Source organism: Prosopis cineraria, unplaced genomic scaffold (assembly GCF_029017545.1).
Source record: "Prosopis cineraria cultivar Desert tree isolate PC_DT_omini unplaced genomic scaffold, ASM2901754v1 PC7, whole genome shotgun sequence".
Classification (NCBI taxonomy): domain Eukaryota; kingdom Viridiplantae; phylum Streptophyta; class Magnoliopsida; order Fabales; family Fabaceae; genus Prosopis; species Prosopis cineraria.
In genome coordinates, this window is record NW_026555338.1 from 30,943,102 (window position 1) to 30,959,241 (window position 16,140).

At 32.0% G+C, this 16,140-nt stretch overlaps 1 protein-coding gene across 1 annotated transcript; it reads right to left on the reverse strand.

The window, feature by feature from the left end:
* Positions 1-13,608: 13,608 nt before the first annotated feature.
* LOC129316307 (L-ascorbate oxidase-like) lies at positions 13,609-16,140 on the reverse strand. The gene is made up of 5 exons (XM_054960658.1): positions 15,848-16,140; positions 15,651-15,743; positions 15,323-15,535; positions 15,034-15,222; positions 13,609-14,751 (listed from the first exon to the last, which is right to left on the reverse strand). Exons 1-5 carry the CDS (start codon positions 16,133-16,135, stop codon positions 13,792-13,794), a joined length of 1,743 nt encoding a protein of 580 aa, XP_054816633.1. The 5' UTR covers positions 16,136-16,140; the 3' UTR covers positions 13,609-13,791.

Here is a 16,140-nt window from a genome sequence, read left to right on the forward strand (position 1 = left end):
ATATGACATACTCAATAAAAAAATTATATTACTTTACTAGTGAATGTATCGCTACAAAATATTTATGAAAGAATTACATTAAAATATCAATGTAGTTTAACTTAATTTTTAATAAATTTTATAATAATTAATTTTTTTACGAGACTTAATTGTAATTTTTGCTATATTTATTTGAGTCTATTATTTTGGTGTGGTTGTCGTTGGTCCATTATTGCGAAACCTAAATCACGTGACTGGCAGGAGCATGCGGTGGGATCCATCAACATGAACGTACGTAACGATTTTGAGTTTTTGACTTCCATGGAACCGACAGTGACACGAGAAGAAGAATGGGAGAGACCAAAAGAAAATATCCAAAGATTAATGACTGGCCGTGCAAACGAAAATGCTGATCACCTGGGTTTGGTTTAATATTAATAGAAAGAGTTGAATTAATTTATTCTAAAATTTCGAATTCTATTCTTGATTTCTTACACCACGAGTAATTTAAACTGAAGGTGATAATATCATTGATTTTTAAAGATATGGGACGATGAAATTAAAAAAGGGAATATACTTATCCTCATTCTCTCTAGAGTTTGCTAGAAGCTTTTCATTGGAAAAATTATTTTTTATACAATAAAGTTTAGGCGTTGTGTTTTACCAAAAAAATAAAATAAAAATTAGGTGTTGAATTCTCATGATAATGTTTTTAAGTTAAAGAACACTTATATATATATATATATATATATAAATTATTCACCGATAAAGTTTTTCATCAATTGACAGTGAGATTTAAACTCATAATTTTATGAGTTATAAGTCAAATCTTTATTAATTAGATTAATCATTATTGATACTTTTTTATTATTTTATGTTAATGTAATTTTAATTTTTGACTTTGTCTCGGCACGCTTATTTTTTTAAAAAAAAATTCAAAAAAAAATTCTTTGTTTCACTTCAATCATTGTTTATTTAAATATAAAATTTACATCAACCTCTACCGTATATTGAATTCCTAACCTAATGAAAATTTTACTCTGTATTAATTTACGTTGTTTAACTTTGAAAACTATTCAAGCAACATTACCTTACTTACTTCTATAATAAGGACAACAACAACAACAACAAGCCTTTATTTCACTAAGTGGGGTCGGCTACATAGATTGCAAGACGCCATTGTGCTCTATCATTTATCAAGCTTTTAGAAATATTATTAATTAAGAGATCGCGTTCAACGACTTCTAAGAGTGTTCTCTTGAACCTTCCTCTACCCCTCTTAATCGGACTCAAAGTTATATGTTCCACTCTTCTCACTGGTGCCTCCCTTCCTCTACCCCTCTTCTTACTTCTATAATAAGGACACAAAATTAAAAAATTTATTCTAATCAATATGTACTTTATTCATCATCTAAAAAATTAATGCATAATTCCATTTGAATTATAAGCATATCTGGTGAAATATTTCCTCTGGTTCAATTTATCAGTCGCCCTCTAAAAAGGTGAAGTAATTCAGTTTATAAGTTACTAGATTAACAATAATGTTTTGTTTCAAATAAAATGTCCAAACTATCTTTAAAAAGTAAGAAAGAGAAAGATATAAAAATAATATTATATAATTTATTTTCTTCTTGTCTTTTATCCGATGATTATATTTAAAATTTCACTAATTTTTATTTTTTATATTTTTTTATTGATATTGATAATGTTAATAGAAATGTCTTATAAATAGGATCAAGTGAGTATATTTAAAAAAAATTTTTATCTTTTATATTTTTTTTATTGATATTGATAATGTTAATAGAAATGTTTTATAAATAGGATCAAGCGAGTATATTTAAAAAAAATTACTAGGCATTTTATAGTTAAAAGCACACACCGATATTGGTGGATGTCTTCATTTTCAAGCATGCAACAGGAAATTAAATAACATCACAAGAATATAAAACATAACATATAAGAGCAACATCGATAATAAACTCCGAGATAAGCATAACACAGAAATTAAACCAAAACAGAAATGAACGGGACATTGTTTTCTCATCAGATCACCAGCAGCTACTTTGAGTCGATCTCCATTGGTCTGGACCTAATAGCGGTTTGGAACAGGATGGTTGGGTCCAAGATATGCACGGTAAACCGGGGAAAAACCACCGACGAAGACGTTGGGCCTAACAATGCTACTTGCAGGAGGAGGTCTCAGGGCAGCCATGGCTACTCCTCCTGGACCTGCAGGTGTTGGAACATGGCTCATCATCTGGGCTCGTTGAAAAGCCTGAAACAGTATATGGTTAGCCACAGGAGGCAAGTTCAAATTCGGTCTCCATTGACGAGGAGCAGAAAAAGCAGCGATATCACAAGCCCTTGGAATCATCAAAGGACGAACAGCTCCAAGGGCAGGAGAAAAAGAGGGTACTTGGTGATAATAATTACCACCCAAGACACCAGAAGTAACTGGAAGAGCAAGTTGCTGATGAGTTGTGATGGCATGAGATGAAGAAGACGATCCTTGGTGATAATAATTATTAAAACCCATGGCAACAGTTTCTGGAACAAGTTGCTGGGGTACGGCTGCTCCGTTTGATGCTATAGCTGCTGGAATCGGTTGAGGATGAGCTCTAGGGGAAGATGAAGAAGATGACGATCCTTGGGGATTAGGACCCAGAGGACTAGATTCTGGAGGCAAAAGTTGCTGAGCTGTGGCTTCTCCGTTTAATACTACTTCTGGTTCTCCTTCTGGGCTCTGATGTGAAGGTTCATCAATAGGAGGGGAGGGCAAGAAGCCTGCTGTTTTCAGAATCGAGTACATATTTTCCAGCTCCTTTTCCCACCTCATGGACAGATCATGAGAGGTTTTCTTACAAAGTACCAGAACCCTCAGATTTGGATCTCTCAGAATGGTGTCCCAATTATTGGCACCATGTCTTCGAACACCAACCCACAGAGCATCAAGTTCATCCCCGGACCATGTAGTTTCTTTTACTGGTGCATTATTTCCGTGAGCTACCTCAGCAGCAGCTGCAACACAACGAGACAAAATTTGGTATAAAAGTCACACACACACACACACACACACACACGGATTGGTTCAACTCTTGCTCGTTTCAATATATGTCAAAAACTTTGTTACGTACCTGCTATAGCTTCTAAATCTTTTTGACTAAGGTGTGCACCATACAAGGCCATGTCAAGGCATGGGTTTTGGTTCTGTTGTTCAGTCTGTTCGGGAGCCATCACATTAGCCACCTTGCGAGTTCTCTTCACAGATGTTTGTCTTCCCTTCCGTCCAGGACGGACGTGAACAGTACTGCTTGAAGAACATGCATATACATAGCTGTTAGTTATAATGCAAATGTAATTAACTTGTTGGATAGAAACATGATAGCACTACAACTGTTGAGCTCACTTTTGTTTTCTCTGGGCTTGGGCTGCTGAACTACTAGCCCTATTCTTGCCAGTCCTTCTAGTCTCAACTTGGTTTCCTTCGGCTGATCTTTTCCTGGGCCTTTGATGAACAATTAAAAAGAAATAAAGAATAAGTACAATACAGTAGTTAAATGGATGGATAAATAAGGAACACTAAATGTAAGAGTATACCAAGTAGATATAGAGTCATGATATTCATGATGATTAAGTTGAAATATATATATATATATATATATATATAGTGTACCTAATAGTCAAACGTCTATGATCATTTTGGTTGGTGTTCCGTTGGATGATATTACGACGACGATCAATGTCATCATTAGGAACTGAAGGTCCTCCACGAACTGGTAAGTTGGACTTTCATATTTGTGGAGCACAAAATCATTAGACAGCATAATATATATAGCACCAACCAAATAATTAGCCAATAGTAGAAAAATTATAATGCAACGGTTAATATAACAATAGATAAATTATTAAGGAAGCATCTGTTTCTGCATGGGGGGGGGGGACAAAAAAAAAGTTAACAATTACAGACATAAGATTTCATTGATTTTGTTTTAAAAACTAATGCAACTCATAGACCCTTCAAGATGCTCTTGCAGACTAAAATAGTAGTTAATGACAAGTACTGGGGATTTTTTTTTTTCAAAAACAATTATCATTCACATACATGATATATATATTACCAAATTGAGTGTAAATGTAAATAAATTATATGATCAGTTCTCTCCGTAAAAAGCAACAAGTAGAGAATGCATATATAGATCTAATAGTAATTAAAAGCAACGAGTAAACAATGCATAGATCTAATGCGACACATGACAGAAATTGCTCTTTAATGGCACCTGGAAGAGATACTAACAAAAATAAAAATCATTTTAGAACCTTCCCTCCTATAGAAGAATTTTTAAGATTAAACGATCATTAATTATTATTTAACTCAGTATCAAAGTCGTCATATATATCCTTAAGTGGTGAAGAGTTCCAAACAAGCTAAGTTACCTGACGATTTGACTTGGTTCTGAACGTAAAGAACTTATTTTGATCTGGGATTATTGTCTTCTTGATGCTCGAACACAAGCGACATCCGGAAGAGACTTTGCATGCTCTTTTCAGGGAACGTCGTCGTCTCTTACTGGGACCCTCACTTGTAAGATTCACTATTGAATCTGGACGGTCCTCATCTTCAGAGCAGTTCTGACAGAACCAATCTCCCTCCGGCACAGACTTGAAGTGATGAAACAAATCGAAACAAAAATAAGAGCTGATGAAATGAGCCCGCATTCAAACAAACTGGATTAACTAATTCCTTAATTAATCTATATGATGTGCGCGCGCGCGCACAGAGAATCTTAGTCGTGTTATTCACAACTAGTAAAAATCATTCAAACCTCAAGAGGTGGATCAAGGCACTCGTAATGATAGGTACATGCACAAGTGTCGCAGCAAATCAACGATCCCACTTCGTTACACTTCATGCACTCATAAAAATGCTGCCACAATGAGAAACCTATAAGTAAATATCATCCCATTCATATATATATATATAGAATGTAAAGAGTAGTGTTTGCTTAATTATAAAGTAAGAGTATGTTTCAACAATTAATTAACTCCTTGAGAGAAAACAACAAAACATATAAATAACAAAAGAAAGCTACTCCATCGAGTCCTATAGCACGAGGTGATGCTAATAAGTAGCCAGCAGCAGCAGCTTTAGTCTTGAAAGTCTTAGAATTCATCACGGAAATGGCTTTGTTGGAAGATGATAATTTGGTTTCTTTAAGAGCAGTGCATTTTCTTTTGCGTCCGTAAACGCGATATTGATCTGTCTTCTCACTGTTACTAGGAGCCATTTCCATGTTATAACTTTTCTGCATTTATCCAGAAGAAAAAAATGTCAAAGACATACACAAACATTTATATATGCGCGTGTGTGTAACAAACGTACGTAAAGCGCGCACATATATAATTTCAATGCACGCTCAATAGAGAGGAAGATACAATAAACTGAGAGAATCAAGGAAATGTCAAAGAGGTGTAATTATTCATGTTCACTTCACAATACAAAGCAACAACAAAGGATCATCACGTTCAACTATCGCAACGTGGAGATGCAACTCTCATATAATACTAATCGTCTAATACGTTGTTTATATATGTGATTATTAGTTTAATGAAAAAAATAAGGGAGAATGGCAATTGAAGACCATATATATATATAAGTTTGGCCGACATATATAAGCTCATTCTACATTGATATTTTTAGATGATCTTCCATTGTCATTCTCCAAAAAAAAAAAATCGACAGATAATGATTGATGGATGATGAGAAAAATATGCCAAATGAATCAATGTTAAATCGTTAAAACACAATAATAATAATAAAAAGTTTCTCCGACTAATTATAGTGAACAAAAGAATACAACGTGAGAAATTTTGGTGAGTCTCCAAAACTCAATGCATTTTATATAAAAAAGAGCACGCATGCAAGAGAATGTATTAGCAACTCATTCTTCAAAGGCATTAAAAATATATCTTTCATCTGGAAATCTTCTCAAAGTAATTCTAACACATTATATTACTTTGTGATTTGCTCAACTGAAACTTGATTAACTTCATATAGAAAAGCACATCATCGATCATCACAAGATGGAACTTCATATATAGGAGATATAGTTGGTAATATATATATAAGCTAGTGAACTGCATGAGTTTTGCTCAAAGTCTAAGTGAAATAGAGAATCAAACAAGTTTCATTTCTATTACTATGAGTCTTATAATGTGCTCCAAATAAGCATGACAAATAAAAGATCTTCTTCTTCTGCCATTTATTTGATCTGATAAAATATTTTTTATTTGTGTTTGCCTATTTTCAGTCTAGAACAGCTGCAAAGAATAAGAATAAACTAAAAAATTAAGAGGCCCTTAAGTATTTATGACAAAGACTCACACATAGAATAACAGAATGTAAGGAAAGATCAAAAAAATGTCATGAAAATATGTCATCAATAATCCAACATGTGTGTGTGTGTGTGTGTGAGAATGGTTATGACTTGTGAAAATTATGTCCACAGTATCATATGTATACGTTTTCTTTTTTTCGAAATTAAACCCAAAACGGAGCATCGCATACAATTAAATGTGGGAATTAACGAGAATTGCACCTTGATTGCTATAATCTTTGGCTGGGGGTGAGTATTATTGATCAATCGAACAATGGAACCTCATGATTTTGAGTTTACGAGACGACACTTTGTGAAAGACATGTATTAATTAGGTGGGTCAACTTCGTGCCTTGCAAGACTTGATGAGAGGTTGGAGTGAAATCGAACCACAAACGCTGCAAGCAGATATAATTGTAAAATGAAAAAAAAAAAAAATTATACCCTGAGCCCTAATTATCGGCTATTCCTTTGATCAAACAGTAAACACTCAATCCAACAGATTTACACTCGAGGCCATTTCACTAGTCACTCCTAGTAAACACGAGAGACGTGCCTCTATGCGAAGTGCTTTCAAAGCTTTCCCGAATATATGTTAAAAAAAAGTACATTTCCGTGATTGTATAGCGTATCTAGGATAATGTTTTCATAAACAAAAAATATGTCGGATCAGAAAATTCAAGAATCTTCTGCCACTGCATCGTGCAGCACGAGATCTAGAGAGAGAGAGAGAGAGAGACACGGATCGGTGCAGTGGTAAGAGAGGATCCAAGTCTAGAATCAAACCTTGGATATGTTAAAAAGTTTCCTGGGGCTGAATTCTGCAATCTAACTACCATGAAACACACAATTTTGAAAGATCTCCTTCATCAACCATCGGAAAGCCATGATCAAACCCTGTTAATTTCAAAATCAAAAAAGGGTCAAACTCAAAAGAAAGAAGTCATCGCAATCAACTACAACTGAAACCCAAGAAGAACATTTTGACACCCTCTAAATCATAATATGATGATCAATCAACAGACCTGCTGGTAGATGGACAACAATGTGAATCAACACAATCTCACACAGAAACATTCATCATCAAACTGACCTGATTCGATGAACCAAACCAGAACTGCTAACGCATGATTCAGTCTTAGGTCAAGGAGAAACAGAAGAAAACCATAAATGGTGGGAGAATGGGGAAGTGTGCAGAGTGAGTGAGTCGGTGAAGCAATATATAAAAGAGCCAATGCCAAAGGGTATGTTGCTTGTACAAAACTGCTGCGTATTGCTGTGGGATCGGTGAGAGAGCGGTGGAGTCTGTCAGCATCTGCAGCTTGAATCCTGTGTGGCAGTACGTGCAGGCCATTTCAGCACTCCCATTTTGGGGTTTCCCTCTGATTGGCTCCAATACTTTCCCTGCTGGCTTCTCTCTCTGTCTCTGCCCTTCTGCTTTTCTTCCTTATTTGGTTAATTCCTTCCCAGTCATTGGGCAGATCATGAGACTTTCAAGAATGTTTGTTGCAGGCAAGTTAACGTTTCAATGCATAGAGCAAATAATGCTATGGGAGGAGGTGGATGTACTGCATAATTTTTTGTGCATTTATATTTTAATTTCAAATACTCGCTCGGCTACATATTATAAAATATTTTTAATTAAGTCACTAAGTGATAGTTAAATCATTAACTTTATTTGAAAATAAAATAAATTTTCAATTTTATCTATGTTTATATGAAATGTTTTCAAATTTGTATTATATTCTTTCTCATAACTACAAGTTAAGAAAGCTAGTTGAGTATATTAATTATGTTTGAAATTAAAAAATTTGGATTAAATTATTTCTGTAATTAATGAAACAAATTCATCCAATGAAAATAAACACTGACTTTATGAGGAATAATTTGCAAAAAAGTAGTGATAAACACTTTCTAAGCCAAATTTTGCTTATAAATAAAAATAAAGAAACAAATGATACTTTCTCTTATATTTGAAAATGGAAGGAGTAAGTAGTATTATAAAAAAATTGATATTGTTTCAGAAAAAAAAAACATAATTGATGCCCTATCAAGTGCATGACTTACTTTAAGAACCAAAGGATCCTTCTTAAAAGATGCCCTATAATAAAAATTAGAAGGAATATATGACTTGAAATGAGATAATTAAATTTAAAAAAAATTAATCATTCAATTCATATATTTGTGAGTCACAGCAACTCAATTATTAAAATTTAACTCAATGCAATTCAATTTGATAATTTTAATTATGTTAAAACACAGTCTATAACTTTATCCGTGTAAAACATTAGTCCTCAAATTTCAAGAAGTAACTTTATTGTACATTATTTTATTTTCTAAAATATAAGGACTACTATTTTAAATAATTAAAATTATAGAAATTGGGTTAAAGTCAAATTATGAGAGTTGAATTACAATTACAACCAAACCAAAATTTTAAGAATTGAATTGTATAGAGTAAAAGTTTAGATATTAAATTTTAATTGAGTTAAAACTAGAGGCACCAAGTAATCTAATTTTCTTTTCAATTATGAACATTTAGATGCATTTACACAAATCACACATTATTTAAAATTTATATTATTTTGTCGAGAGAAAAAAATTTATGCTATTAACTCGAGTTAATATGAGTGTCTATACATAGGAGCCCCCAACCTCAAAGCAAGATTTCCAAATTAGTCTTTTCCATTGACGGGTAGCATTCAGAGTCTATTACATTGTCGGCGAATGACAATCTTGATTTAATGAAGCACAATATCCACATACGAGTATCAACATGTTAATAATGCAACGGTTTGCTAAATTGCGTGTTACTATGCATATGAGACCAATCAATTACAACATTAATAGTAAACAGAAGTTTGATTATTTGGAATCAAAATCAATGCTTCCTTTTTCTTCAACTATAAAAATATATATAATAGTTCAGTAATGATCACAGTCACATCATGCTAAAACATAAATTTTTAAATTAATATTTATGTTTTATATGTCTCGTGTCATGCTAAAAAAGGGACAAACCGTTTAATGACAAATTGACAATGGATATTTTGATTAATTGATCTATACTTTTTGTTTGGACATTCATTTCCTCTGATAGGACTTGTTATGTAATCTCTCGTTCAAAAATATTAAATATTTTTTTTAGGGATTAGATGTTAAAAAATATAAAACATTTTTAATTTTTTAAGATACAATCATTGTTTTTTTAAGTACCTCTATTATATTGAATAAATTACTCTATATTTATTTTAGGATAAAACACCCTAATAAATAGGAATAAATATAAAAAGATATGATTATTTAGAATACAAGTAACTATTTTAATTTATTGATGATGAGATTTCATTAAAAATGTCTATATTTTTTAATGGAGAGAGTATTTATTTAGGTCTTGCCTATTTTTAGTCTAGAACAACTACTGCAGGAATAAGAAACTAAAAAAATTTGACTGAGCTAAGAAATTTCATGAAAATATAAATCACCTATATCAATAGTTTAATATAACAAATAAGATTTTTATTTTTTTTATATGTTGCACTATTTTTAAATCATGAAAAAATTGACTGATCTCGAATTTTATGCTATTGTCATTTCAAATGCGTCTTAGACAATTTTCTAAGAACACCTGGAATACACATGTCCTATTGACCTATGAAAATTTGAAAATTATCTACTGAAAATTAGGTAAACAGTATCCACATAATTTTTTCCCGAAAATAAAGTCTTTTATGTGGAATATAATTTTTTCGGAAAATTTGGTCAAAGAGTATTGGGCAATACCATGAAGCAGATTCAATGCATTGGTTAATAGATTGTCATACTTCCCCTAACTCCGAATGAACCGTTTCCTATTCATGCATTTTCAAACTATACCTATTATATATTTTGAAATTTTAATTAATCTTTGTTGTCAATCCAGTGGGTCTTTTCACCAAGGAAAGATAAAATATTTTCATTTAGGGATTATAAGGTTAAATGAATTGACTAATCCATTACTCTATCTAACTTATGCTTATTTTATATTGTTGTTAAATAAAAACAACAAAAAAATAAAAAATTGTAAAGTTGTTGACTATATTGCCCTTTATGACAAGACTTAAGTACTTAACATTATATTTACTATATTTTTATCGAATTAAATTAAAAAAAGTAAATTTTAATATGTTAGTAATTAATATATATGAAGAATTCATATGCATTAATTTAATTGAAAACAAATATTTTAAATATATAAGATTAAATATATAAATTTTCTTGAATATATGTTAAATAAGTATATAAGTTCTTCCCTAAATTATAATTAATAGAAGGTCGCTCATATATGTAAATGGATAACCTTATTTATATCAATTTTTTTATTAGGAAAATTTCAACTTAGGATTAGAGATGTGATATTATTTTAAATTACATCCAAAAAATTTTGAAAATACACTTATGGACTGGAGTACTAGATTGAAAATAAATTTTAAAGGAAAATTATCATTTTTTTTTTAAATTTCACCTTGCTGGAGCCCTATTGCCAGCTGTGGGACCACTCCTAGTAGCCATACCTCTATCAGAATTTTGGTGTTGGCCACCAAAAATAAATACCCAAAAGTAACTAAAGGGGTTTGAACCCTACACTCTTTGACACATCAAAAGGGTATTAATTAACCATTAAGCCACTAAAATTTCTTAATTATATAAAGCCAAAACAAATATATATAATATGACTAATCTTCCGTACCACCGGCAAAGCAAACTTGTTAATAATATTATTTGTTATTTTATTGATAATACTTGTTGGTAATACCTTTTACATATTCAAGCCTTGTGACTTTTTAAATTCCTAACTTAATTAGTGAATTTACTAGTGTTACTCGTTAATTTGCAAAAGTTGTTAACAATATATACTTTTTAAATGTTCAATCTTGGTGACTTATTAAAATGCTAATTTAATTAGTTAATTTGCCAAAGGGACTTGTTGAGAATACCTTACACATATTCAATCCAAGTGATTTGTTAAAACCTTAATTTAACTCCAATGACTTGTTAAAACTATAGTTTAGCTTGTTAATTTATTGTTAATTTCTTAGTGAAACTTGTTAACAATACTTTCTAAATGTTCAATTCTGGTGACTTGTTATATAACTATAACTTAACTTATTAATTTACTAGTACCACTTGTTAACTTATTAGCGAAACCTGTTAACAATACTTTCCAAAATTTCAATCCTGGTGACTTGTTAAAGCCTTAATTTAACTTGTTAGTCTACTAATACTACTTGTTAATTTAACTTTTTAATTTACTAACATTTAGAAAGTATTGTCACTAAGTAGTATTAGTAAATTAACAAGTTAAGCTAAAGTTTTAACAGGTCATTTAGAATGAATTTGTATAAGGTATTCTCAAAAATTTTTACTATTGAATTAACAAGTAATATTAATAAATTAAAAAGTTAAATTAGAATTTTAACAAGGCAATAATATTGAATATTTAAAAAGTATTGTCAAAAATTTTTGTGAGTGAGTTAATAAGTAAATTTATATGTAAATTTATATGTTAAGTTAGCAATTTAAAAAGTCACAAAAGTTAAACAGGTAGAAGATGTTGCCAATAAGTTTTACTAGTGGATTAAAAAATACTATTAGTGAAATAACAAATAATATCATTAGCAAATTTACTTAGCCATTGATTTGAAAAATTAGTTATGTTATATATTTGTTTTGGCTTTATATAATTAAGATGTTTCATTAGTTTAGTGGTTAATACTTTTTTAGTACACCAAGGGGTCTCGAGGGTTCAAACCCCTTGGCCACTCATGGGTGTCTATTTTTTGTGGTTGGCATTGGAGTTCTAACAATGATCTGACCATTGGAGCTTTGGCAACCTCCATGGAGGTGGTTTGAGGTTGGTTCTGATAATGGTCTAATAACTCGCAACGGAGCTTTGATGAGGTAGATTTTTTTTAAAAAAATAATATTTGAAGGACATTATAGTAATTTTTTAAAATTTATTTTTAATTTAGTGCCTTAGTCCTTAAGTAAATTTTTAGAATCCCTTGAATGTAATTTAAAATAATGTCACATCCTTAGTCTTAAATTAAAATTCTCTCCTTTTTTTATAGTTAAGTTATTTCATGATTTCTTTCTTTCTATTATCCCTTCTATCTACTAATTTATAATCTTATTTTAGTTTATTTATTTCCCATTAACCCATTTCATTTTATTTTATTTATTTCAACAACTAAACATATTTTAAGTCAGGGAATTGTACTTTGCTCATTTAGATTTTTTTTTTCTTGACATGTACATTAAGAGGTTTGTTGCATGAAAGATGTAATTTAGAAAATTCACTTGTTTCTAATTACTAAATTATCATTTATCAACCACATATTTTATATTGAGAAAATGATAATAAAATCTCTTCGAATTATATAAATATTAATGTGCTTACTTGAAATGATATAATTTTACTAAAATTTTTAAAAACTTTTATATCAATAAATTTTAAAATAAAAAAATTATTTTATCTTTATTAAAAATAACAGTCCCACTTATAAATTTTATTTAAAAAATAATAATTTTTTTTTATGAATCGCAACAATTGAAATAATAAATCATAACTTGTTAAATGTAATTTTATTATAGAAAAATGAGCTTTAATAACAATTTTTATTTAATGAATAACAATTTTTATTTTTAAATTATAATAGTTAAATTAAAAATTAAAACTTATCAAATTTAATTTTAAATATTAAAAAATAAGTTATCAAAATAATAAATTTCATTCACAATTTTTATTTAAATAATAATAATTTTTATTTAAAGAATTGTAAGATTTGATTAAGAAATCATACCTTATTAATAAAGATAAAATAATATTTTTAATTTAAAATTTATTAACATAAAAATTTATAAAAATTTTAATGAAATTATAGTATTTTGAAATATCAAATTATTATTTATATAATTTAAAAAATTTTATTATTATTTTTCCTTTTATGTTTCATGACAAATCTGAAAGGAGTCATATCATTTACGTTCCATGGAGGAGCTATATTTATCTAAAATAATAAATTTTATCCTGATATATTGACGTTGGGATTTGGAAGATAATAGAAATTAGGAAGAAGAAAAATCTATCAAAGATATATCAATGTCTTTGCTCTTTTGGGATCTATTTGGATATATTTGAAGTACGGTATGGCGTAGGGACGTCACAATCCATCACAGATCATCAAGCAGACATATTCAATAGATTTGGTAAAACTGGAAATCAAAGGTACGGTGTTCATTTAATCATGAAGAAAAGGCTATAATTCATGTGAAAACATGTTCAACCTCAGGTGATCTGTACTGCAGCTTCAGTGTGACTGGTAAATTTTGATCGCTACGGCTAATGTGTAACGATTCTTGAAGATAAAAATGATTATTGTTGATTCAGAAACAAAACTCAAGGCCTACGTAATCCTTTGGTGTCTCCACAGCCCAAAATGGAAGAAGGCAAGTTGCCCACCATATCCACGCCTTCCTGGAACACGACCGCCATGCCCATGTAGAAGTGAGATTCAATGTGGCAGTGGAAAATCCACACTCCAGGATTATCAGCCTGGAATCTCAGCGCCGTCCATCCATAAGGATGAAGAGGCACAGTGTTCTTCAATATAGGGTTCACCAAATTCAGCTTCTTCCCATCACTTTCAATGTCGAACTTCCCATTCCCAAACCCTAGAACCCAGAAATTGTGCCCATGGAGATGCCATGGATGTGTCTCGCTGTTCTCTGGGGTCATCGTGTTGGCGTTCTGCAGAATCACATCCACGGTGGAATTGAAATCCAGCTTGTAAATTCCGTTCCCTGAAGTGGCATTCACATTCCGAGGTACGCTGTAGATATCATAATTTGCAGAATCGTAGTTCTCTGGGGGTGGTGTTTGATCGTCAAAAGCACGAGTTAGATTATACTTCAGGGCAATAAGATAGGGGGTAGTAGGAAGGGTCAATGAAACATTGTTTAAGGACCACTTAGTGTAGCCATCTATAGTGTTTTGAGTATTGAGAAGCACTATGACTCTATCTGCCTTAGGAGGTGGTGTTTGGATGAAGCCATGCCTGGCTTTGATGGCAAGGCTTTGAGATAAGCGTGATGAAGAATCATTCCAAACGGGGCCTGGTGGTGGAACTGTTGTGGGCTTTCTTTTGGGGTGGTTTGGGAAGTAGTTGAGGATGGCTAACCCTAGTGGGGTTGAGGGTTTTCTGCTAACAACATTAGTGGTGATCCAGTAGTTTCTTGAGGGATCTTGATTGGCTTTCAGAAGCACTGAGTATGTCTCACCAGAGTATATGTATAGGTTCTCCACCTCAAATGGTTCCACATAGTGCCCATCAGCTTCTACAACAATCATCTTATGACCCTGCAAACAAATGATACAATTTCTTAAACACTACACATTTAGAAATTGTACAATTGCACAGACCTGCCGAGTCTGGACATTTCAAAAGGGTCATATCTTTGATTTCCATGTTTTAGACACTTGAGTTAAACAATATTTCACACTGCCCAAGGCATATCGTCTATATGAGTATTTGGTTTCACGTTGGAAACTCTTTTGGTGGTTTCTAATGTGGAACCAAAGATGTTCTATATCTCTATGCTTTCAAGGTATGGACTTGCATATGAAAGGTGGCTAAAGTACCTCAATTTGGAAACTGAGAGATGAAAGGGAAGTCAAGCTACCAATCCTGAGTCTATATGTTTTACCAGGCTCAACTGTTAGTACATACGGTGAGCATTCAGAATCTGTTGCTTTACACACTTCATTTACCGAGCTAGAAGAACCCAACAGAGAGCAATTGAACCTTCCTCTTCCATTTATCAACAATGACTGAAAGAACATGAAACAAAACACTTTGTAAACATAATAATTTTCGATTTGTTTTTGTGCTTTATAGAAGCATGCTCTGTTAGCATGTAATGCCACTTACTTGAGGCTCCCCAACAAAAACAAAAGGTATAGAAGACAAGCCTATGGCTTCATCGAAAGTGCTTTTGTGGTACCAATCAGTGAGAAGGATGTTATGGTCATGTTCATAGGTAAACGGCTCAGATTCCTCTTCAGGGAGAGCTACAATAATGGACCCAACTAGCCCAGCTTCTCTTTGCATGCCATAATGTGCATGGTATAAAAATGTACCAGCCTGGATGTTTCACCAAAAAAATAAAAGAATGAATAAAAGTGAAAAAGCTGATTTTCATCACAAATAATAAGATGAAATTTTTTTTTTAGCCACATTGTCTTGTCTAGAAGCTCACCTTGTCAACAACAAACTTGTAAATGAAGGTATCCCCAGGTAGAATGGGACATTGAGTAACCCCTTCTGTTCCATCACTCCAAGGTGTTCCTCTCTGCCATCAGTAGCGCAAAAATACAACCATTATACCTCAGTAGTTAGGATTGGTCTGTGTATACATTCGAAACAAAAAGGAATAAGAGTCTACTACGGCATTACCTGTCGTATACCGTGCCAATGGATTGCAGTGTTCTCTGTTGGCAAACTGTTCTTGACTTCAACAACGATTGTATCACCCTGCTGTGCCAAGATTGTTGGTCCAGGACTCCTCCCATTGATGGTCATAGTCAGCTTCTTCAAGCAATCTGGAGATCTGTACTCGTACTTTATCTCCCATTTGTAATGCCGAGACCTGGAATCTACTCTTGAAACAGTCATCAGAACCATCAATAACATTAGTGGCAACAAACTCATTGAGCTTCCTCTTTGCATTGAAGACTCAGCCATTTTTG